Here is a 25,562-nt window from a genome sequence, read left to right on the forward strand (position 1 = left end):
GTTTTATTTTTCTTAATAGATCTTTTAAAAGTTGTTGTTTGGCATAGTTTTTAACTTCTAAGAAAAAAGAAGAGGAAATAAGCTTGGTCAAACGATACCTAAGGAATGATGGTTCTGTTCTGCATGTGTTGTGTGAGTGATTTGATAAAAAATTATATTAATTTTTTTTTTTTTGATTTTTTTTTGCTAAAGAAACAAGATTAGTTTTTGTTTGAGCAAAAATAAAGGAGTTTTTTTCTTCTTACGATAAAGGAGATTAGACCCATATTAATTTTAGATTTTAATTTTTTTAATAAGGTGTTATATTTTTGTGCAAAAATAAAGGAGATTGATTTTTTTTTTTCACTTAAATAATTTTTACTTAGATAAAAGAGATTAGTTGCTTGCATATTAATTTTAGATTTTAATTTTTTAAATGAGGTGTTATATTTTTGAGCAAAAATAAAGGAGAATGGTTTTTATTTTACTTAAATAAAGGAGATTAGATGTTTCCATATTAATTTAAATTTTAATATTTTTAGTGAGGTGTCATATTGTCATTGGATTTACTAAGATTGTTGTGTTAGGTTCGACTTCACCTAAGATTTTCTCTATTATAATTTAATATTTATATTTCTGTTTAGAATTTTTAAGATATATTTAGAATATTTATGGTTAGTTTGTTTTTTAAAAGATATGATTTAAAAGTTTATTTTATTTGTAGCTTATATGTAGAGCATTATAGTCGGGATGAATGAATAAAATAACAACATTGAGAGCATTCTTCTGATAACAATATATTTCAAGAGAGTTTTCTCATAAAAACATATCCCATCAAATTCCAAAATATAAAAAATCAGGACCTTGCTATGAGTAGATGTCACTAGGTTTGGTCTAGTAGTGAGAGTATTGGGTAGTTTACTAGAGGTCTGGGTTCGATTCTCAGCTTCATTGTAAAAACAATGAAGAGAAAATCTCTTTCAGAAGAAGAAAATCTCTTTAGAGAGAGAGAAAATCTTGATGAAAAGAAGAAGAAGAAGAAGAATAATAAAAAACAAGTAACAACTACTGGTATATTGACAAACACTTCATGCCAAGTGGCGGGATTGCGGGTAACCCTCCCTGAAGATCTTATTGGCGAAGTCTTATCATATCTTACAGTTAAATCTCTGATGCGGATGAAGTGCGTCAATAAATCATGGAAAACTCTCATCTCCGATCCAATCTTTGTCAAAATGCATCTCATGCGCTCTCCACGTAATACACACTTCGTACTTCCCTTTGTCAACAATTACCGTGGCTTATCCAGGTTCGTCTCTGCTAATATCTTACCCATCTCTGTGAGTCATTTCCTGAAGAGTTGGAGGACAACTGTAATCAGGCTAACCGAAGATCCTTACCGACGATTTCGTTCCAAGGACCTCCGTCGTATTGTTGGTTCATGCAACGGATTGATATGCTTGCTCGATAGTAGTACTAGTAGTGCGGATTATGTAGAGCATTCATATTCATTGTATTTTTGGAACCCGGCTACGAGGACAAAATCTGAAAAATTAGGGTTTATTGGCAATAACAGGAACTTCCATACCTTCGATTCTGCCATGTTCACGTTTGGTTGTGATAATTCAACAGACACTTATAAGGTTGTGTGGCTAAATTTTGACAAAGACAACTGCTACAATTATAATCGTAGTATTAGAACCACCGTAAAAGTTTTTACTTTGGGTGATAATGTTTGGAGAGATATTGATTGTTTCCCTGTGGTGTTAGTGGATTATCCTGATTGTTTGGTTCAACATGATGGCGTTTATTTCAGTGATGCTATTAATTGGTTGGTGTATCATGAGTATAATTGTCATTTGAAGAATCTTATGATTAGAGAACATGTTATTGTCTCGCTTGATTTGGGGACAGAGACATATTCACAGTTGTTGCTCCCTCAATGTTGTAATAATGAAATGTCAGTTGATCCTACTCCAGCTCTTTTTGTGTTTATGGATTGCCTTTGTTTGTCTTATGATTTCGAGAAAACATATTTTGTAATATGGCAAATGAAGGAATTTGGAGTTGAAGAGTCTTGGACTCAATTCCTTAAAATTAGTTATCTGGATCTTAATATTAATATTAGTGATTTGGAGTATGGTATGCGGTTGTTTCCATTGTGTTTTTCTGATGATGATGCATTGATATTAGGTAACAATTTTGGGTATGCCCCAATTCTATATGATTGGAGAAACAATAGAGTAAAGATAATCAAAAGTACCAAGTTTGGAGACAAAACAAATCATGGTACTATTTGTTACGATGATTGGTACCATGCCAAAGAGTACAGTGTTGAAAGCTTGGTATCACCTTGTTGAAAGTAAGTTCCAATTCGATGATTTAATTGTTTGAATTTTTGCTACATAATTTCCCAATTTCTAAGGGTTTCACTTTGGTCTTCAACATCCGCACGGTTCTAATGAATATCCCTCTGCACTGTACCTAAGACCTGTATATATATATATATATATATATATATATATATATATATATATATATATAGCCATGTCATATGTGTAATAAAAGTCTAAAAATACTACAAGTAATGAACATGTTTGAGGTGCAAAATCACTTTTGAATAAAGTAATTTTGTTTAGAGTTTTGATGAATATTAATTGGATATATTGTCCTGAGTCAAATTGATTAACTTTAGAGGTTTTTGATGATATCAACTTTTTAATCAAAACTTTGTTACTTTTTGGACCAGATAGGATCACCATAAGCTGAAGAACAATGTGTTTCATCTGATCCTGTCAACAAATAAAGGAATCGATCATGATCACACAAAGAGAATCTGATAAATTATTACTGCTTGCTTATTTTGATCAAGCATCGAAGTTGCAGACTGTTACCTGCTGCTATGAGTTATCCTTTTCAATTTTTATATGATGTTAAGGGCATATTTACATTAAACATTTTTCTTGGTATTAGGAAGAATTGATAGTTATAGTACTATTTTGATTTGGTCCATTTAGCTATATATAGCTTTCTGTTTCATTTTTCTTAAAGAAGTTTATAGTTTGCACAATTTATATATTTAATTGTGATACAATCCATTGAATTCTCTTTGGAGGAATTGGTTATGAGAGAATATTGTCCTTTATATTGTGCAGTTGGTGGCTAGGATTGAATTGATATAATTGAATCTTAATTCTCAGTATTATATTCATTAGATTGAGAATAGGTAACTTTTTTTTGACAAGGTTAATTAACTAAACGAAGGCTACCATGGAACAAGTTAGTAACTTGGACGAATAACTTGGTATACAAATAAACTGAAGTGTAGTGTGAGTATGAATTTGAAAAAGTTCATTTCACACATGCGCGCCACTGGCGTCTGGCCCGGGCATGTGTCTTGGTGACATTAATTTTTTTGATTCCATTGTGTATTTCTGATGATGATGCATTGCTATTTATTAACAATTTTTTGGAGACCAACCAATTCTGTATGATTGGAGAAACAACAGAGTAAAGAAAATCAAAAGTACCAAGATTGGAGACGAAACAAATCGGTATCATTGGTTCCATGCCTAAGAGTACTATGCTGAAAGCTTGGTATCATTGATTCTGAGCTTCACTGCATTCTGTAGTGCAGGAGGACAACTATCCATTATAAGGTGAGGGGATAGTGACTCAGTCCAAGACAGGAAAGACCTTAAGGTTCTTAGAGCACTTAGCGGGACCCCGGACCTCCTAGATCAAATTAATTACCTGTCTTATTTTACCATAAAGTCCAAGTAAGGAACATGTTTGAAGTGCAAAATCACTTTTGAATAAAGTAATTTCTTTTAGAGTTTTGATAAATATTAATTGGGTATATTGTCCTGACTCCTGAGTCAAATTGATTAACCTTAGAGGTTTTTGAAATTGAAAGTTGCAAAAGTTTCCAACAATAATATCAGCTTTTTAATCAAGTTTGTTACTTTTTGGACCAGACATGCAGGATCACCATAAGCCGAAGAACAATGTGTTTCATGTGGTTTGTTTATATGAATATAGATATTTTACGTCAAAAAAAAAAATGAATATAGATATTTCATTTTATGAATAAAGAGGTTTCATTTTTCTTCTCGAATATAGCTCGGTAGATAAGAATATTACACGTAATATATGATTCAAATTCTGAAAGGTGAATTTTTAGGCCAAAAACTTTAAAAGGTGAATTTTTTTAACCAAAAACTTTAGTTAAACTATAAGAAACAACGCATTATCTCATCTAAACTCTCTTAATATCTAAACTCTCTTAAGTCAAAAAGCGAAATTCTAACTACAAAGCTACTTGACAAAAATATATATACGATGAATGCTTAAAAATAAATATTTTTTATTAATTACACAAAACAAAAAATAAATTGATATTCCGTAAAAAAATTAATACTTGAATGAAAACAATAAATAAAATTTAATATTGTGATTCCAAATCTTCTAAATTGTTTAATACATAGAAATAGATGTTCCAAATTTACAAAGTGACAAATATCACACCATTTATAATCTATTTTTGCTCTTAAAAAAAGTCAAACCTTTTTAATCATTGGTGGAGAAACAGGGTACCCCATATAGAAAAGCCTCAAAATGGCATTCATTCCATAAAACAAGTGATTATTCTCCTCAAATCTCTAACTTCAACTCTCCTCCATTCATAAACAAGTTTCCCTAAACCAAAATATCCTCAAATAAATTTGTTACATAAATTCTTGGAACTCCAAAATTTTAGGCCTTTCAGTCAATCAAATTGGCTTATTATTCAACACATAAGAAGTTAGCTAGTCAATGATTGTTCAAAATCAAAATGAAATCCTAATTTTTTTCTTTTGTCTTTGAAACAATAAATCCATTGATTGGTCACCAAAAGCATCATTTAGCCCTACATGAAGCAATGAGAAACAAGTGCAAAAGAACATGATCACCAAAACCAAAAATCACTTTCTCTTTATTCCCATCATTTTCCTTATCTTGAATAAACAACATATTCTATATTTGTAGTAATGTTCAATCATCTCAAAACCCTCCTTATTTTAATGTACTATTTCTAAAACAAACGAAAAAAAACCGACATTCCATCATCATTTTCGCGAAAAAACAAGGAACCTGATCATTGATCCGTTGTTGCTTCTAACGCTCCCTCAGACTCCGAAAAGTGTTTTTTGTTGGAACGAAACAATTGTCGCACGACATGGACATTCCTTCATCACCTGGCAAGTTCAAGGAGAAAAGGACAAAATGGCACAAAACTCTACCAAAGTTAACATTTTGGTCCATTCTATTTTGTGGTGTCATCTATTTCCTTTTCTTCAGAACACCTTCATCATTTTCTTCAGACGCGCGTCGATCATTAAGAACTTATACTTACGGAGGTGCAGCGTGGGAAAATAAGGTCCTTTCGTCTGCAAGAGTTGCTTCCAAAAACGGAGTCTCTGTGCTCGTAACCGGTGCAGCAGGTTTCGTTGGAAGCCATGTCTCTATTGCACTCAAACGCCGAGGCGATGGTGTTCTTGGTCTTGACAATTTCAATGACTACTATGATCCATCATTGAAACGCGGTCGTCAAGCACTTCTAGAACGAACTGGCGTGTTCATTGTCGAAGGCGATATCAATGATGCAGCACTTTTAAAGAAACTTTTCGATATTGTTCCTTTCACTCATGTAATGCATTTGGCTGCACAAGCTGGTGTGAGATATGCTATGCAAAATCCTGGATCATATGTTCATAGTAACATCGCCGGTTTCGTTAATTTACTCGAAGTTTGTAAAGCTGTTGATCCACAACCTGCTATAGTTTGGGCATCATCTAGTTCAGTTTATGGATTAAATACAAAAGTACCCTTTTCAGAAAAAGATAGGACTGATCAACCTGCTAGTTTATACGCTGCTACGAAAAAAGCCGGAGAAGAAATCGCCCATACTTATAATCATATCTATGGACTATCATTAACAGGTTTGAGATTTTTCACTGTTTATGGACCTTGGGGAAGACCTGATATGGCATACTTTTTTTTCACAAAGGATATTTTGAAAGGAAAACCAATACCGATTTTCGAAGCAGCAAATCATGGAACTGTTGCTAGAGATTTTACTTATATTGATGATATTGTGAGAGGATGTTTAGGTGCATTGGATACTGCTGAGAAGAGTACAGGTAGCGGTGGTAAGAAGACCGGTCCGGCACAGTTGAGGGTTTTTAATTTGGGAAATACATCGCCGGTTCCGGTTAATAATCTTGTTACTATTTTGGAGAAGCTGTTGAAGGTTAAGGCTAAGAGAAATATAATGAGGTTGCCGCGAAACGGTGATGTTCAGTTTACTCATGCTAATATTAGTTACGCGAAAAAAGAGTTTGGTTATAAACCTACGACGAATTTAGAGACTGGTTTGAAGAATTTTGTTAGGTGGTATCTTAATTACTATTCTGCTGGGAAGAAAGCTGATGAGTAATGGATTGTTTTCATATTGTTGTACTATAGTTCCTTTGAATTGTTGTTCATTATGATTCTTATGATTGTTTTGTCCCTTAACATCACTCAGAAGTAAAAGGGACAAGAAGAATCATAAGTTTCTGTTATATTCTTTTTTTGTGTATGTAATTGTATATTTTAGAATTGGGTTGTATAGTATTTATGGCTGATAGAACACATGGTGATTCTTGGCAATGTATAATTGTAAAAAGTTTCAATAAAATTTTGCACATTATATAGTTTCACTCCTTGATTTTATCTGAATGAGACAGTAAAACACATTTTTTTTTTTTTTTTTTGAGCAACAAATTTTTTATTAACAACCACTGCATAACATAAGGCATGTTATGAGGGCTAAAAGAGTACAAGAGATAAGCACAGAGGAGAGAAACCAAAAGCTAGAAATAGGGCTAAAACAAAAGTCAGTTACTGCTCACATAAAAAGCAGTAAACCATCCATACCACAGATACAAAAAGCACACAATTCATCTTCTCATGCAATTTATCGGACTCCATTTCCATTCATACAGCATACACGGACCCTTCGCCATCCTCCCAATGAACCATTGCCATGATACAACCTTAATTTGCTCTACCACCTCCTCCACCGTAACTGCTACATTGTTGAACACGGAGTCATTTCGTCGCTTCCAAACGGTCCACATAAATGCGTTCCAGATCAAGCACATCCCTGACTTTTCTTTCTTATTCGTAACACAAGTAGCCCACATAGCAAAAGAAATAGCAAGACTTGGTGGAATAATTAAATTAAAACCTAGCCAACCAGTGATTTTATACCAGATATTAGCCACACACTCACAATGCAGAAAGAGATGAATTGCAGTTTCTGTCTTCCTGCAACACAACACACATAGTTGTTGATCCATCTGCAGCAACTTGCGCTTAAATAAATTCTCCTTAGTCTGGACACGGTTTAGTAACAGTTGCCAAGCAAAAGCACGTACCTTGGACGGCACTGCACACTTCCATAATCTTTTAAACACAAAATCCTCTACTGGTTCCAGAATTCGACGATTATTCACCATATTTTCCAACAGAAGATAAGCTGATTTGACCGTAAACCCTTGAATCCCATCACCAAGCCACAACCACCTATCGAAATTATCCACAGGGACAAACGGGGCAATAATCTCGACAAACTCATTATAAAGGTCTTGTTCCCATTGAAAACGATCTCTTCGCCACACCAGATCCCATTGCCATCTATCTTCAATCATCCTACCAACATCTTGAATCATCGACTGCTGCTGCATAGAAATACCAAACAAACGTGGGAATCGTTGTCGTAAAGATTGATCACCGATCCACACTTCGTTCCAAAAAGTCGTTGAATCACCTCTGCCAACTTTCTTTCCCAAGGCCGAGCTAAACCAATTAGTTTCCCCATCCAAATGACATAAATCTCTCCACCAAGATGAAGCTAATCTTGGTACATCCACTTCCCCCAACATACGCTTACCAATAACATCTCTACCATATCTTGCTATCACGACATCTTTCCACACATCGGGTTCAAGTGTCAGTAATTTCCACCTCCATTTTGCAAGAAGGCTTATATTGACTAACCGTAGGTCCCGAATTCCCAGTCCCGCTTCATTCTTTGGTCTACAAATATCATCCCACTTCACCCAACAAATTTTAGCTCGATTTGATGACCCTCCCCACAGAAAATTCCGTTGCATCGTCACTAGTTGTCGCCACACCTTCACTGGCATCTTCATATAAGATAGGAAAAAAATTGGTATTGCATTCAAGACAGCATTTATCAACACTATTCTTCCCCCTAAACTGACATATTTATTCCTCCAAGAACCAAGCTTTCTCCTAATCAAATCCAACATAGGCTCCCAAGTTGACATCTTTCGGGGGTTTGCACCGACGGGTAGGCCAAGATAATTAAACGGTGTCCTTCCAATTCGACAATTTAGAAAATCCGCAGCCATACCAAGAAACTCATCTGTTATATTAACCCCTATAACACAACTTTTCCAAAAGTTGATTTTGAGCCCGGATGCCATTTCAAAACCCCTTAACATAGATTTCAATACCCATAAATTTCCAATCGTCGCCTCCCCGATACACATTTACTTTGAATAAATCAAGAATTTCACATCAGTTGCGAGATGACCTGAATATATATGTTTATAAGTGAAGGCAATCCTCACCTTATAAGCTGGTTTTGTAGGGTTGAATTAGGTTGAATTATAAGATGGTATCAGAACCTGATCTCCATTCTCCACAATTCGCTAGGCCGTCTGCTATCAGGTTTCTGATCAAGCCATCCAACTCTAAGAGAATAATTACTACTCTTCATGTTCGTAGCATTTGAAATTGTCCATTTCCACTTCATACTCACTTATATGTTAATATTTTCCAAGCCTTCATAATAATAATAATAATAATAATAATAATAATAATAATAATAATAATAATAATAATAATAATAATAATAATAATAATAATAATAATAGCTAAGAATTATACATTTGGTAAGTGAATGGACCGTGATGGGTTGGACAATTCAGTTAAGCCTAGTGAGAGATCATGTCTTTAGTCGTTTAGTTATATAAACGTTATCACATCAAACTTTTGGCATATAGTGAAAACCTCTTAAGCACTAAATGGTGATGAGGATAGTCATCACTCTCATGTTCTCTGTTTTTCATCATCTCTCTATTTCCATGAATTTGAAGGTACTTCGTTCATGATCTATCATTGATATTGAACATATGCTATAACTTGTATCTTTGAACTATGGTTTCACTGTTAAGTTCCAACAGTAACTTCACATTCCTTCTGTTCAATATCTGTAATTGATAAGTTTTTATACAGATGCAATATATAAGTTTGTCAAATTTTCATATACTTAAAGCATTCACAATATCTGTAATTGATAACACAGGAAGTGTTAGCTCAATGGTAAGAGTTTAACTTTGTAATCACAAGGTATGAGTTCAAACCCTTTCGGGAATGAATGTAAAATGATTATTAACTGATTTTAATTTCAAATCAGTTGAAAACAATAATTAAAGTCGCCTAAAAAAACAAAACAAAAACAAGTTTGTTAATTAGTTATAATTTTTGGTAGGTTATACAAAATCTAAACACTCTTTCTACAAACAATTTGCTTCCTTCTTCTTTAGTCCTAGAGAAAACAAGTGTTACAATAGCATTACGCGGAGAAATACACAAGTCTATAATTTTTGTATGAACCATATTATATGAGGAAAGTAAACTTCACTACTAAAACTACGTGGAGACTATCAAATTGGTCTCTGTTCGAACTCAAGACCTTGCGTAAATGCCTCCGTGCTTAGTTCCATTCGAACAAACTTTGGTTTTGTACTAGTGAATGCAAAATTGTGCAAACTATCAACTTTAAAAACTGAATCAGAAAGTTAAGCTAAATTCCGTTCGAAATCAAAATGGTACTATAATTATCAACTCTTGGCTAATGTCAAGAAATATGTGTAATGTGAATATGCCTTTAACATCATATAATATAATTATCCATGCAATTAAAATAAAAAATGAAAAGCATAAGCAGCAGGTAACAAACAGTCTGCAACTTCAAGGCTTGATCAAAACAAGCTAGCATTAATAATTTATCAGATTCTCTTTGTATGAGCATAATCAGTGCCTTTATTTATTGGGAGGACCAGATGAAACTCATTGTTCTTCAGCTTATGGTGATCCTGCATGTCTGGTCCAAAAAGTAACAAAGTTGATTAAAACGTTGATATTGTTGTTGAAAACTTGTTACTTTTAATTTCAAAAACCACAAGTCTCCTAGGTATTATATAATATGTAACTCGCAACATTAAAGGAAGATACGTCGTCAAACCACCAGTCTTCACAAGCTTTCTTTGATGGAATCTGGATTGTCTTAAGCATTTCACCCTTACAGGCCTCATGCTTGGGAGGCTGTGGACTGTCATAAAATATTTCTCTCTCGGCCCACTAGCTCGGTCCACTATCTCGGCCCTCTCTTCCTACTAACACATAATGCATCCCAACTCCTCACTACATTTTAGTAACTTCTCCTCCAACCTCTATAAAGAGAGAGGTCCTTTGTTTCAAAAAGACTCTATGATTAAACCAGACATATCTCGGCAGATCACCGACTAAGTATCGTCTTAAACAACACAAGCAAGAACATAATACAATAATGCTCTATAATTTAAATTCTATAGATTGCCTGAATGTTCTATTTTGCATTGTGACTTCAATAAGGTTTGATATCTGTGACTTCAACAGAACATTATAGAGTAATGGACAGTTGTATTCCTTAACTACAGAATGCACTCAACCTTATAATTTGGTTTCTATGCATGCTTCTGGTAAACAAGGTTGATCGATCAACGGCAGATAACCGAGCATAGAAATTGGGCCCAATAAACACTATAGCGGCATGGCAATAAAAATAGAACACATTCATTGGTAATAATCAAAGTTCACTTAAGATATATATACTAAAAACTGCATTGCATCAGAGTTTCAAGTAGCGCTCCTAGGGGATGTTTCGCAATGCCGTTATAACAGCTACTATTGACTACAAAAATCTAATTGACCAACCCTTGCTATAATTGAAACTATGATTTAATTCATGCTAAACTTACAAATGAGCTTGTCATACAAAGAGAGAACTGAAATTAAAACCATCGTAAGATACGTTTTGCACCGTACATGAATTAACAAAATTCAAACAATTAAATCATCGAAGAGAAACTTACTTTCAACAATTGTAACACTGAATGGTGCTCTTATCCTTCTTTGGATAATTCTTCTTTTTCCCTCCTCCTTCTTTTGAGGATTCAGGCTTGTCTTCAACATTTTCTTTCCCTTTCTTGGACTCTTTCTCTTTCTGCCATTTCTTTTTGTCATCTTGGTACTTTTTGAACTTTACAAACAAAGCTTGCTCATCTTCTTTGCCATGGTTTCTTCCACCATGCTTCATCTCATGAGCCTCAAGTGTACTCTGCAAGTCTTCAATCTTGATTTCACTTAAGTCTTTTGTTTCTTCAATTGTCACCACAATGTGTTCAAATTTTGAAGTTAAAGTTCTAAGTACCTTTTCCACTGTTTCTTGTTCAGCAAGATTACTTCCACAATTCTTCATATGATTAGTGAGAGTCACCACTCTCGTGAAGTAATCTGCAATTGTCTCATCATTCTTCATCTCCAGCAGTTCATATTGTCTCTTCAAGGCTTGCAATTTCACTCTTTTGACCTTTGCATCACCACCATAGCTCTTCTGCAAAGTGTCTCGAGCCTCCTTGGAAGTTGTGAAATCTGCAATCTTCTCAAATACCTTGACATCAACACATTGATGAATGAGAAATAGAGCCTTGCTATCTTTCTTCGGTGCTTCTCTGAACGTTGTTCTCTGTTCTGCTGTTGCATTTGCTGGTAATGGATCAAGGATTGTCTTCACTTGTTCATCCACTTCTTGAACAATGAATATCACATTCATCTGTTTGACCCATGTATCCTAGTTCTTTCCATCAAGAATTGGCAAATTCGCATGGAAATTACTCTTCCCAGCCATGATTGAATCACTGCAACCTTTGATTTTCTTTCGTGGTGAAAGATCCGAATCAAGATCCCTTGGATCGTGAAAGCTCTAGATACCACTTTGTTGGGGAATTAACCCAAAACAAAGAGCACAGAAGAATGAAAGATGAATGAAGAATGAATTTAGAATAAGCAGAAATTGAATAAAGGAAAAGTAAAAATCTTATTCTTCCACAAAGGTCCTTATTTGTTTATATACAAGTTTGTTACTTCAACTGAAGGTAACTGCCTAACTACCTAGGACAAACAAAAGTAACTGAATTACAACTGTACAAAAAACTAACTAACTAACTGCCTCTAAAAAGCCAAGAAAACAGAAACGTGCATCAGAACCAAAACAGAGTTTCATATGCTTCAGAACTTATATCAGTCTTCAGAGTTGCAAGGTTCAGAGGCTATGTTGCTTCAGAGTCTAAAACGCTTCAGAGCTTGGATTACCAGTCAAACAAATAATATGTTGGCTTAATATTCCTCATAAATGATAATGTGACATGCTTAGTGAGGTGGGTAAACTAAAATTCGCTAACATTACATGTGGCAAAAGGACGAAATCTTAAACCAACATAATATTAATTCCTGACATTACATGAGGTAATCGAAAAACATATATTACAAAGAATAAATCAAAATTCGCTAAGGGGTAAACACTAGTATTTAACTTTAACCCTTTATTTTATTTGTAGCTGCTCATGCATGTTCATGTGTGAATATTTTTCTCAGCGGCAAGTAATCTAAGAATATATTTTTCATAATATATATTACAAACTGGGTTTAGTACCAAAATCTCAATCAGTATGATAAATGTCCAAAGTATCCATCATTTATATCAACGACTAATATTCTCAACTAGAGAATCTTACTGGCCATTTTCAATGGAGTCTCCTGTTCTAAATTTTATTTAACCGCAAGATTCGAACATAAGATTCGTGGGTCAATTTCCAATCATACCAAATATAATATAATGTTAGTTTTCCTCACACTATTATGAAAGGTTAAATAAAAAATAAATAATAATAACGAATGGTTGGCAAACAAGAATGAACTCGAATTTCAATCAAAATTGTTCTGTGAGATCTATTGTATAAGCTAAAGGGACAAATATTCATCATTATATTTTAGAGATATTTAATAATTATTTAACCTTAAAGAAGGATTTCTTGCAACAACATAATGATTAAAAATTAATTAATTGACGTAAAGCAAGAAAAATTTTACTATATAAAGTTATCAAATCATTTTATATTTCTTACATGCAAAAGTGAAAAAATGACTAAAACTCTCATGTTTGCTTATAATGTGATTTTTTTTGTTTTCATGTTTCTCGTTCTAACCTTTGGTAAAAGTAAGCTCATTCTCATAATTTTTTTGTTTGTTTTATTCACAATATCACTCATTTAAGTAATATTTCTATAATCATGTTTTACATAACAGGAGAATGTGTTCTTGACTCCGATTGTATTACATTATTTCCGGATAAATATTCTAGTGGATCAATGGTGTGCTTTGATGGTACCTGTAAAACTCTATGGTAAGAAATATTTCTCTATTATGTCTTTGTATGTATTTCCTTCGCTCATCATAACATTGTTACCCGTCAAATTTCTTATGCTTTCTCCAATCTTGCAATTTCTTTGATAGCTTTAAAAACATGTTAAACATTATACTCGTTGCGTCCTTAATTATCAACACACCATTTGAAAAATAAAATTTGTCTCTAAATATAAGTTCATTTTCAAATTTCTAAACACATTTATTATTATTTTTTCAAACATAATCCTTGTTTGCATTGGAAAAGGTCATCAACTACAAATACATCTTTTCACAAAAACAATTTAGTAATTGTAACATCCAAAAAGTGTATATATGTATTTGAGGTTTGGTCCTAACCTGATCTGTATAACTATCATTTATCTATTTTTGTAACTTTTTTAAATTAATTCCACCAAAATTTTTTTTTTTTTCTATATTAGTAGTGCATTTACAATCAACAAGTCATAGTGCATTTACAATCAACAAGTCATAGTGCATTTATCTGTTTTTTTTTCTAGATTAGATGTGGAATGTACAATCAACAAGTTTGCATATCTTTATTTGTCTTTTTTAATTCTCTGATTTTCAGGAAAAAGAGGTCCTGATAATCTAAATTACGCTCGGCTATGAGGTATGTAAAGTGTAACAAAAAATTGTTCTCAGCAGAAATTAAACTCGAGTTCTCCTAAATAATTCGATTTAAAATTGTTTGGGAGAAGCTTATTAATCACTTGAGTTTAATATTTTAGTTCTATAATTTTTACTTAGGCTCAATAAAATTGTTTTTCTGAAATACTCATCTAGTATATACGGTTGTAGAGATGATTATATATTATATATATTTGTCATTAAAAGAAATAGCCTCATTTATAAAATTCATCCTAACTGTATATAAATATAGATATAGAGAGTAGACTGTAGAGTGTATAACTCCCAAAAAATTAGAAACAGAACCCAGGGATGAATCCAGAATTTTAGTAAGTGGGGTCAAAATTATAACGTAAAAAAATATAAATTGTTATTTATATAATTTTAACATTTTCTTATACAAAATTACTTATTTTGGTTTATTAGTCAATACTCTCAAGATACTCATTAGTATTATAAATTAGTCTTATAAATTGACTATATAAAAATGATAATATCAGATATATGGGGTCACATTGCATAAATAATACTAGTATTAACTAAAAATATAATAGGCAAGTGGAGTCGGCTGACCTCATTGCCCCCATACTAAATCCGTCCCTGACAGAACCGCTCCTTTCATGTGAGAAATCCGAATTAAGAGTGGGAATTTGGAATGCAATTTCGGCATTAAAACGACTTAGCAAATGATTGGAGGAATTTGAGTCTAATCGTGAATCAATGTGTTGATGTTCTAAGTTAGTATTGGTTCCTCCGAGAGCTGGTTGTAATTTTTATAATTGTTGTATGCTAGTAGTTTGTTGAGTACTTATTGACTTATTGGAGTTTTCATTGTTGCTCAGTTTTTAAACTCTCTTTAAAATAAAATAAAAATGATTGTAGGAATTTAGAAAAAACAAATATACATATAGTTTTAAGTTCCAAACCAATAATTCACCCGGTCAAGATATTGGGTCATTTGTCGTACCACTGAATCACTGGTCGGACTGGCTGACTATCGTCTTATCTATATAATTTTTAAAAATATTCACGACTTAAATTTCATATATAATTTAAAAACATGCATAAGGAGTAGAAGTACATGAACATTGCATTTGATAATAAATCTTTTGTACAATTATATTTTTATTTTTTTTGAATGGCAAATATATATATATATATATATTAAAAATAAAAAAGCGCACAAAATAAGGTTATCAGAGGAAGGAAATAATACAAAGAGGAGTACCAGAAGTACTCAAAAAAGAAAAAACCAAAAAAGGGAAGAAAAACACGCAAAAACACAAACAACATGGCACAAGACACCAGCTCACCCAAATCCCGAACCACAACAACTGGTTCTGGAGAAAAGGAAAGGACAAGGGAAAAATTAAAGTAGAACGAATAAACCACCCATATCGCAGAAACCTCAGCACCCAAATCCAAACCCCAACAACCTCTCACTCATAGAAGGAACCGGGGTTACTAGGTTTTTTCGCCAAGAACCACTTCTAGGATGAAAGTTTCACCTTTTCAACCAAAGTTTCGACAGTAACAGTTCCCCTAGCAAATATTAAATCATTCCAAAAGTTCCAAACAACTCACACAACAGCATGCCAAATTAACACCCAACCTAACTAGAACTTCCTATTCATGCTAATACCTAGAAACCCCTCGAACAGACTTGCGATATTATTGGGAAAAACAAACTGAAAACTTAACCACCTGGCAAGCTTATACCAAACAAACAGACTTTTGTACAATTATATGTACACCTTAGATGGTTTTGTGTTTCGAATGTATCTTTGTGTGTTTGTTCCTATCCATTGCAATTGTTATTTCACTTTATATAGTTTGGAACTTATCTCACCCATGTTTTCTCATGTTTCTCTTTTATGAATTATATGCAGCCCACCATACAACTGAGTAGTAGTATCAAGGTGTTTTTCCACGAGAATAAAGTGGAGAGTTATGTTCTCTCTTCTAATAAGATATATATGGTGTTCTTTAAAGTTTGTTAGATTATATTTTATTTTTAAATTTGGCTGTAAGACACGAATATTGTAACATAGAGTTGGGTTTAATAATATGGTCATGATTTATTTTGTTGGATCTTGAGAAAATAGTATGTATGTTACTATTTTATTATGAATACATTTATTTTTGAACAAGCCAAAATGAGATATATTAACTGAATCAGTCACCCTGACACAAAACGTACCGAGGTACATTTATAAGACTATGATGTCAATAGATTTTATTTTAAATGATTTATTATGAGTACATATGTAAGATCTGAAATCAATGTATTTTATTTTTTGTATTTAGGTTTCACTTTGGTCTTTAAATTTATTTATTTTTTATATTTTAAAGGACCATAGTGTTCAACATTAATAACTTACAAAAATAAAATATAACGATAAAAATGTATCAAATAAAAAATAACGATAAAAACTTAAGAGACCAAAATATTTTAAATATTTTTTTGAAGTTTATTAGAATATTTTACTTGTTTTTTTTTTCTTTTTGTTAGTTATGAATAAATTAAGTGAATAATATATAATAAGAAAAGAATGATGAGTTTGATGCAGATTATGGTAGAGATTATCCTTTAATGTTGGAATTTAGGACCTCTACGCTATAAATTTGACTCTTTGCGCCCCTTTTTTTTTATAAGCAAACATTTGAATTATAAAGAATAAAAAGGGTATTCAACACTTTACGATTCAAAGAAAGTCATCTTATATTGAACTTTCTCTTTTCATAAGTATTAGTAATAATTCCTTTTTGATAAGGCTTATCTCGTCGGTAATTTTTCTAGTAACAACCGCCAACCAAAAATACAAACTTTTGATGGCACTTTATTTAACCAAAGCAGTTTCAGCGCTGCCTCTGTTTGAGGATAAATGCAGCCACTGCAATGCGACTCTTATAATTCTTTCTAAAGGTTGCAATTTTATTCTAAGTTTTCTTTAATTTATTGTCTTGAGTTTACTGTTTTTATTTTATTTTTTGGTACTCGCCGGGAATTTTCATGTGTGAGTATTTTTTTCTCTTCATCTTGGAATTATGGGAAGTAATTTAAGAATATATTTTTGTAGTGTACCATTACAAACGAGTCTAGGACCAAAATCACAATCACCATGATACATGTACAAAATATCCATTATTTATGAATGATTAATCTCAACTAGAGAATCTTATTGGTCATCTTAAGTGGGGTCTACTGCTTTAACTAAATTTTATTTAATCACAAAATTTGAGCACGAGACTTACAAAATATGTGGGTCGATTTTCAGTCATGCCAACATAATAATAAAGCAAATCCATGGTGCATATACTAATTTCTAATGTACTAGTACATTAGTTAATTAAATTAATAGATAAATAAATATTTTTTAAAGTAAATCATTTTTTATTATTAAAATAATTATAGTAACTACATATTATTCATCAAAAACTGTCAAAATATAAATTCAATATTTTTTGAATTTTTATTCATCATAATAGTCAATATTGAATTTTTTTAAAAACAATATTAGAAAAATTAGTATAATGCTTATAAACAATAAAATTATGTTTTTTTTGTGATATTATTATTTCTAAAATACAATAATATATTGGCGAATAGTTTTTTAATTCATAAAAAAATCTCTAATTTATCAATTTATTGACTTGATGTACTAGTACATTCAAATTATTCGAATGTACCGTAGAAGCTCCTAATAATAATGTTAGTTTTCCCCTCACTGTTATGAAAGGTTAGATAAGAAATAAAAATTAATAAATGGTTGGCAAACAAGAATTCTAATTTCAATCAAAATTGTTTTGTGAGATCTATTCTATAAGCTAAAAGGGCAAATATTCATCATTTTATATATATTTTTTACAGACATTTAATAATTATTCTAATTTAAAGAAGGGTTTCTTGTAACAACATAATAATTAAAAACTACTTAATTGACATAAAGCAAGAGGTCTTTTACTCTATAAAATGATCAAACTATTTTATATTTTTTACATGTAAAGGTGAAAAAATGGTTAAAACTCTCATGTTTGTTTATAATGTGATTCTTTTTGTTTTCCTATATCTTGTTCTAACCTTTGGTAAAAGTAAGTTCATTCTCAAGTTTTTTTTTTTTTTGTTAATATTTCACTCATTTTATTAATATTTATTTATTCGTATTTTACATTACAGAAGAATGTGTTCGTGACTCCGATTGTCTTACGTTATATCCGGATAATCCTAGTGGAGCACAGGTGTGCTTCAAGGGTATCTGTAAAAATCTATTGTAAGAAATTTAATATTTCTCTATTATATCCGTACATTTTCTTTGCTCGTGATATAATGTTGTTACCCTTTAATGTGATATTTTTTGTATATTAATTATGTATTTGAGGTTTGACCCTAATTAACATGAGCTGTATAAAAATCATTTATCTATTTTTGTAACATTTCTAAATTAATTCCAGCAAAAAGAAAATCTATATTAGTCGTAGTGTATGTAGACATGTACACGTGTTTATGTTTCAAATGTATTTGTGTGTTCGTTTTTATCCATTACTATATTGCAATTGTTATTTCACTCTATAATGTTTTTCTCCCTTTATATGCAGCCCACCATACAATTGAGAAGTAGTATCAAGACATTTGTCCACAAGAATAAAGTGAAGAGTTATATTCTCTCTTCTAAGACATGTTGTTCTTTAATATTTGTTAAATTATTTTTTATGTTTAAATTTGGTTGTAATCTCTGATATTGTAACATCAGAGTCGAGTTTAATAAAATATTTGGTCATGATTTATTTTGTTGGATCTTGAGAAAATAGTATGTATGTTATTTTATTATTTACTAGTTTAAAGACTCGTGCGAGATATTTAAGTTTGTTATTATATTATGGTAAAAAATTAATTTAAAATAAAATATTTAAAAATTTGTTATATAATATTGTTTTTTTGAAAAAGTGTTATATAATATTGTTAAAATATAAGTGAAATGATGACAACCAATTAAATGATATTTTTAGTAGTAAAATAGTATAATTTTAATAGAAATTGAAGCCCAGAAGCAAACAAATAATCGAAAAAGAGAAGATACTTGACTTAAAAACAAGAAAAGTGAAAAAAAACATCAAAAAGGGCAAATGATTAAAATGTCCAGCCGTTTCTATAACATCAAAATACAAGAGAAAGTTCAGTACATCAAGGAGGTACAAGAAGTACAATCCACCAGAACAAAACAATCTCTAAGACAAGAAAACAAAAATAAAAGTACTAGGAAACTAGGAGGCACACTACCAACAAACTAGAACCCCTTGAGTGCACCACCACGAGAAGAAGAACACCCGTCAGGAAGAGTATAGTAAACTATAATTAATGTATCAAGAAACATGTCTAATATTGAATGAAAAGGATCAGCAGCCTGCATCAGTGGTTGATCAAAACATAGTCAATATTAGAAGTTTTGATTAATCATTAGAAGTTTTGTATTCTTGTAGACTCAGAGAACATAGTCAATATTAATCAATACTACCTAATACCTTATTTATGTATTTCAATTTTAGATCCTTGCTATTTTGGTGGCTGTGTTCTTAGGTGATTAATTATTAGTGCCCCTAAGATCTCTGTTGGTAGTTTTTGTTGTGGTGTTTGAATAGAGTACCACTTGTACTTCTCCTCATTAGTGGGCTAGTACATTATGTACTTTGGTAGTTTGGTTCATCTTATATTTATAAGAATTATTGCAGTTCAACAAAAAATGATTTAACCTCAAACTATTATGTGCAGCAGATATTTGGCTTCTATGTTGGCTGTGATGATACCTACTAAAAATGCAAAGCGGCCGAGTTTCAAGTAGCGCCTAGGGTCGGCTATGCAACGCCGTTATAACAGCTGTTACCGACTACAAAAATTAACTAACCCTTGCTACAAATGAGCTTGCCATACAAAGAGAAAACTGAAATAAAATTGACAATAAAATAGATAATCAAATCTAAACATCTACGAATTATCATTAAATCAAACAAGTAAATCATCGAAGAGGAACTTACTTTCAGCAAGTTGATACCAAGCTTTCAGAATATCCCTTGGCAGTGTACAACATTTTTTTGGTATTTATGATTCTCTTTACTCTATTATTTCTCCAATCATAGTAAATTGCTTCTTCACGGCGATTGATTGCAAAAATCAATATATCACCGTCCTCGTAAAGACACAATGGATTCAATCGAAAATCATCAATTCCATAAATTCGAACTTGAAGATTCAGATTCCTAATTTTAAGGAATTGAGTCCAAGACTCTTCAACCCCAAATTTCTTCATTTGCCATAAATCAAAATTAGATTCCTCGAAATTATAAGAAAACAAAGACAATCCATCAACACACACAAAGATGGGCTGTGGCTAAGTGGCTTCGGCGCTTCCCAACATCGAGGAAGCAAAAACTGTGTATATGTCTCTGTTCCCAAATCAAGCGAGATAATCACAAATCGTTTAATTGTAACATTCTTCAAATGACAATAATATGGGCAACGGACCAACCAATTAACACTATTATTCAAATAAACACCACTTTCACTTTGTTCATTAGAACAAGTACGCCCATTAAGTATTACCATAGGGAAACTTTGAATATCCCTCCAAATATTATCACCAAAAGTTAAAAGTCTCACTGTAGGACTCACTTGATTATCTTCTATAAGGTTGAACTCAATTTTAAAACTTAACACAACCACCTTGTAAGTGTCTGTTGAATTATCATAACCAAACGCAACCCAATTTTTATAAAGGGGCTTGTGATAAGAGCATAATGGTTGAGATTGTGTCCTTGTGGCAGGGTTCCATAAATATAAAGAATCATAACTTTGCAAACAGATCAATCCATTGCATGAACCAACGATCGTACAGCTGAATTTCGACCCTAATTGGTAGTAAGGATAGTTGGAATGTGCGATGGGGAGAGACCTACACTCCCGCAAATGACTCACAGGGATGGATACGACACTCAAAGAAGAGTGGAACTTATCTCGATGAAGAAGTGCGAAGTGTGTGGTGTTTCTTGTGGATTGCTTCTTAAGGTGCAATTTTATGAAGAAGGGATCAGACATTAGGGTTTTCCAGGACATGCAAACGCACTTCATCTGCATAAGAGATTTCACTGGAAAGAACGATAGGACTTCCATGATAAGATTTTCGGGGAGGATTACCGGTGATGCCGCCGCTTTAGAAGGAGGAGGGATACTCATGAGTACGGTGCAGTAAGATGTTGAAAGTGAAAATATTGAACCCTTTGAATGGTTTTTGAGGCAAGAAAACCTAATTAGCTTGCACCATTGTATTTTTAAGGGAAGATAAACATGGTCGGTATCAAACAAACTGTGCCGTGTTGTCTTTTTTATTTTGTTCAAGTAATTTATATTTTTATTTTTTTTACTAAAAATCTTTTTAAAATTTCACAAAATAGAAAAACGGTGTTTGGTAAAGAGGATAAAAAGAAAGAAAAAAAAAAGAGAGCGACTATTATTCACGAAGAAATAATAAGGTTCATATTGCGTCGTTTCTAAGAAGATCACGAACCTCTTCTAGAGGAGAAGACTAGTCAAATAGTCGGCATTTGAGGAGGCTCTAAGTTTAGCGAAGAAATCTTCACATTGATTCCCTTCTCTAAGTGTGTGGTAGAGAGAAACATTGGTTTGGGAGAGTAATTCTTTTATATCCTGAATCAACACAACATGAATATGATACTTAGCATGAGGACTTTTGATTAGGTTGACACAATGTAAAGAGTCGGAGTAACAGACAAGTTCATTAATACTCATGGCCAGCAAGAGGCCCTTGTAGATAGCATACAGTTCATCGAACAAAATATCAGATGAACTTTGAATGAAGCCTGAGAAGCCAGCAAGATAATGGCCGAAAGTGTTTATAATAATACCGCCAAATTAAGAATGGTATAGGAATAGTTGTTGTCGTTCTACTTGATATATCTATCAACCGACCCTTTGTTAGAAGCGAGAGAAAAGCAGTTCCTGAAGGTTTCAACCATAGCTCGGATGTGATAGGAGAGCCGATTTAAGCACCAAGTCTCATTGTTCAGGAACATCAGGTTGCGGTGTCTCCAAGACCACCAGACACCAGCCGAGAAAATGATAGCCTTAGAACCTATGACACCTAGCTCGAGCCAATCATACACATCCAGATTTGAGAAGAAATCTACATTGTTAAAACCAATGTGGTTCCAGAGGCTACGAGAGAACTCACAATCCCGAATGGAATGAAGAAATGATTCATCTTGGGCCACGATGAGTGCAAGTGGAAGGATGATTCATCTTGTAGTGATTGAGTAAAGAGAGGGTAGGTGCAGAGTTTTGACAAGCCAACCAAAAGAAGAATTTAATCTTTTCAGGGAGGTGAAGTTTTCATATCCAAGACCAAGAATGTGAGGGATTATGATTTGTTACTGTATCTCTCCGGGAGAGTAACCAGTTATAGCCACTTTTAGCAATGTACTTACCGTTTTTGTTGTTAATCCAAATGAAGGGGTCTTCGAACTTGAAGTTAGTGTTGTTAATGACATCATAAACCAACAGAGGGAGATGAGTGTAGAGACTTTGAGTATGGGGATTTTTTGCGTAAAGCACAGCTTTTACTAAAAGCTGCAGATAGGGACAGATCCAGAAACGTATCACACCGAGGACCGAAAACGTGTCACAAAAAAAAGTACAATGAAAAATATATTTTATTAATTAAAATAATTTAAAACTATGAGTATTGTTCTTAACCGTTAGATTACAAATAAAAAACCGTTTTTGTTGGTATCTATGATAACGGTTTTCTAGTGTTGCATATAGTAGAACAATACTATTTAAATGAACTGTTCTTAGTGGATGTCCATCATATCCTTTCCATTTAATTTCCTATAACTCCCACTATAGTGAATGGATCTTAATTGTATTTGTTCTTTCACTTACTTATTTGTGTCCTATACACGTTGAGATCAACATCAATTCTAATTCTAATTATAATAGCTGAGTAAAGTGATTGCCAAGGATCTGTCAATTTGTTAGCCAATCAAACTGTTAAGGCAGTCACATACAAAGATTGAACTCTTGATGCATATGACATGCCATTGAAACATGATAAACTTATTGGAATGCTAATGACCATTCTACAATTATTAGCCAATCAAATTGTTAAGCCAGTCACATACAGAACAAAATAGCAAAAAGACAATTCAAGAAACTATGGTCAGATGTTTCCAATGATTCAGGCAAAAACTTGATCATTGGAATCTTCCAAAGGGAAATTTGTATTCTTAGTAAGCAGGAAAGGTCCAAATCCAATTGCCTTGGAAAATCATCTCTGCTATTTGTGGTGTCTAACTTAGCCGATTATCAATCCAAAACAAGATTGTACAGCCATTAACTTCATTAATGTAGTTCTTGATGCATGCAATGCGCAATAGAAGATTGAACATGATAAAGAAATACTCCCTTCCTACTAAAATTTTAGTCGTTTTGGCCTTTTATTTTTGTTCCAAATTTTTTTGTTCTTTTAAAGAACTAAGGCATAATTATTGATGTTTTACTATTCATACCCTTATAAGAATAAAAACATTTATTAAATGAATTTTTCTCTTTCTTAATAAAGTATATGAGTAAATAAGTTGATGACGAGGCATCTAATTAACTTTCGTAATAGCACTTTTGGTCCTCATTTTCACAAACTTGTAATTTTTGACCTCCTCGCTTTAGCCCCTTTTCAAAAAGATGGTCTGCGATGATTTTAACCAAGTTGACGTACATGTGGCAAGTGACTCACATGCTATGTAAGCATATTTTGCCACATATGTTGATGTGACATATGAATCATTGTCCACATGACATTGACTCACTTGTCACATGTGCATTGACTTGGTCAGGAGCCCAAAACCGTAAGTTTGTGAAAATTAGGGGCAAAAAAATTGCTAAGGAGACAAAATCGTAAGTTTGTGAAAATTAAGGGATAAAAGTGCAACTTAGCCTTTATTTTTGTTAAGTAGTTTAGTGGCTAGAATTTCTTCAAAGTAAATAAGCGGGATGTCTGAAGTTCGAATCTCAATTTCTGCATATAAAGTATTATGTCTCTACCAACTGAGTTAAACTCACATAAATACAATAATAATGCTACAACTATTTTATTTGAGATTCTAATTCCAGAAGTTACAAACTTTTTGGACAATAATATCATAACTCATCTACCATTTGATGAACAAACATGATATATAAGTTTTTTTTTTTAATTTGTTGACCATTATCATTATCATATTAGTTTAATGATATTTCATAAATATAAGGTAGGTTAGAAATCAACATATGATACGATAAAAAAATTATGGACCAAAAAATATCTTAAATTTTGTTTTAGTCCTTATGAAAATTTTCATTAATTTTTTGTCCCTCAAACATTTTTATCACAATTTTTTGTCCTTATTTTTAATCAAAATCTTGTGTACTTTCATATTTTCTTGCCAAATAATCTAATGGATAGAATTTCACCTTTAAGTGGGAGTGCCAGTTATGAATCATGATTCTCATATATTACATGCAGTGTCCTTATTAATTAAGCTATACTTACGAAAATAATTATAGATTTATATTTATAAATTTATAATTGGAATGATTACGGAACTAATTATATTATTTGACGTGTCCTTCTCACTAGTTCTACACCAGCTTGTCTAATTTGAAGCATAATAAATGAAATAGAAACTCCATTAATTAATGTTACTTTTTTTTTTGGTACATTAATTAATGTTAATTTTATGTTAATGTTAAACATGTTCTCAACATCAATGGTACCCGTTTTGTTTGAACATAGTCACGGGCACAAGTAGCTTTACTATTCAAGAGAATAAAGACAACCCAACATACAGTTCACGTTCCCGCAAAAAAAATAATAGGTGTGCAACACCAATACTGTCCAAATTAGTGCTTAGTCATCAAAAGGGATTTTAAAAAATAAATTAAAATATAAAGTTAATGCTATATTTTTATTTATTTATTATGACTTTTTATGTTTTTAATGTGTTAAATGCACAAGTTTAAAATAAAACTTTTATATTAATATACTTAACTAGTGTCCGGTGGTACTGTTTAGCATTTTCATAAAACTTATCACATGCTTGTCCAAAAATTGTTGTTTTAAAGACTAGTTTCCACTTAAAAATTGCAAAGAGATGTAAACAACACGCATGGCCACCTAATAACATACTAGTACAGATGATTATTATAATTCATGACTAAAATTATAGTTAATTTAACTATATGAAATAATCACAATTTTGATCATAAA

At 32.2% G+C, this 25,562-nt stretch overlaps 2 protein-coding genes, 2 long non-coding RNA genes and 1 pseudogene across 4 annotated transcripts; 4 read left to right on the plus strand and 1 right to left on the minus strand.

Moving 5' to 3' along the window:
• The first annotated feature begins 941 nt into the window (after nt 1-941).
• On the plus strand, nt 942-3,104 carry LOC123892051 (F-box/kelch-repeat protein At3g23880-like). Its single transcript, XM_045941901.1, has 2 exons — nt 942-2,341; nt 2,729-3,104. Exon 1 carries the CDS (start codon nt 942-944, stop codon nt 2,337-2,339), a length of 1,398 nt encoding a protein of 465 aa, XP_045797857.1. The 3' UTR covers nt 2,340-2,341; nt 2,729-3,104.
• A 1,999-nt stretch (nt 3,105-5,103) lies between these two features.
• LOC123892052 (UDP-glucuronate 4-epimerase 3-like) lies at nt 5,104-6,457 on the plus strand. The gene has a single exon (XM_045941902.1). The coding sequence runs from the start codon at nt 5,198-5,200 to the stop codon at nt 6,455-6,457; it is 1,260 nt and encodes a 419-aa protein (XP_045797858.1). The 5' UTR covers nt 5,104-5,197.
• Nucleotides 6,458-13,259: 6,802 nt separating this feature from the next.
• LOC123889993 lies at nt 13,260-16,341 on the plus strand. Its single transcript, XR_006802682.1, has 4 exons — nt 13,260-13,414; nt 13,504-13,600; nt 14,192-14,233; nt 16,140-16,341. It is a non-coding gene; the product is annotated as an uncharacterized LOC123889993 (long non-coding RNA).
• Nucleotides 16,342-18,181: 1,840 nt separating this feature from the next.
• LOC123891299 lies at nt 18,182-19,035 on the plus strand. The gene is made up of 3 exons (XR_006803054.1): nt 18,182-18,342; nt 18,428-18,521; nt 18,847-19,035. It is a non-coding gene; the product is annotated as an uncharacterized LOC123891299 (long non-coding RNA).
• A 359-nt stretch (nt 19,036-19,394) lies between these two features.
• On the minus strand, nt 19,395-21,475 carry LOC123892053 (annotated as a pseudogene).
• Between the last annotated feature and the right edge of the window lie 4,087 nt (nt 21,476-25,562).

Source organism: Trifolium pratense, linkage group LG6 (assembly GCF_020283565.1).
Source record: "Trifolium pratense cultivar HEN17-A07 linkage group LG6, ARS_RC_1.1, whole genome shotgun sequence".
NCBI classification, from domain to species: domain Eukaryota; kingdom Viridiplantae; phylum Streptophyta; class Magnoliopsida; order Fabales; family Fabaceae; genus Trifolium; species Trifolium pratense.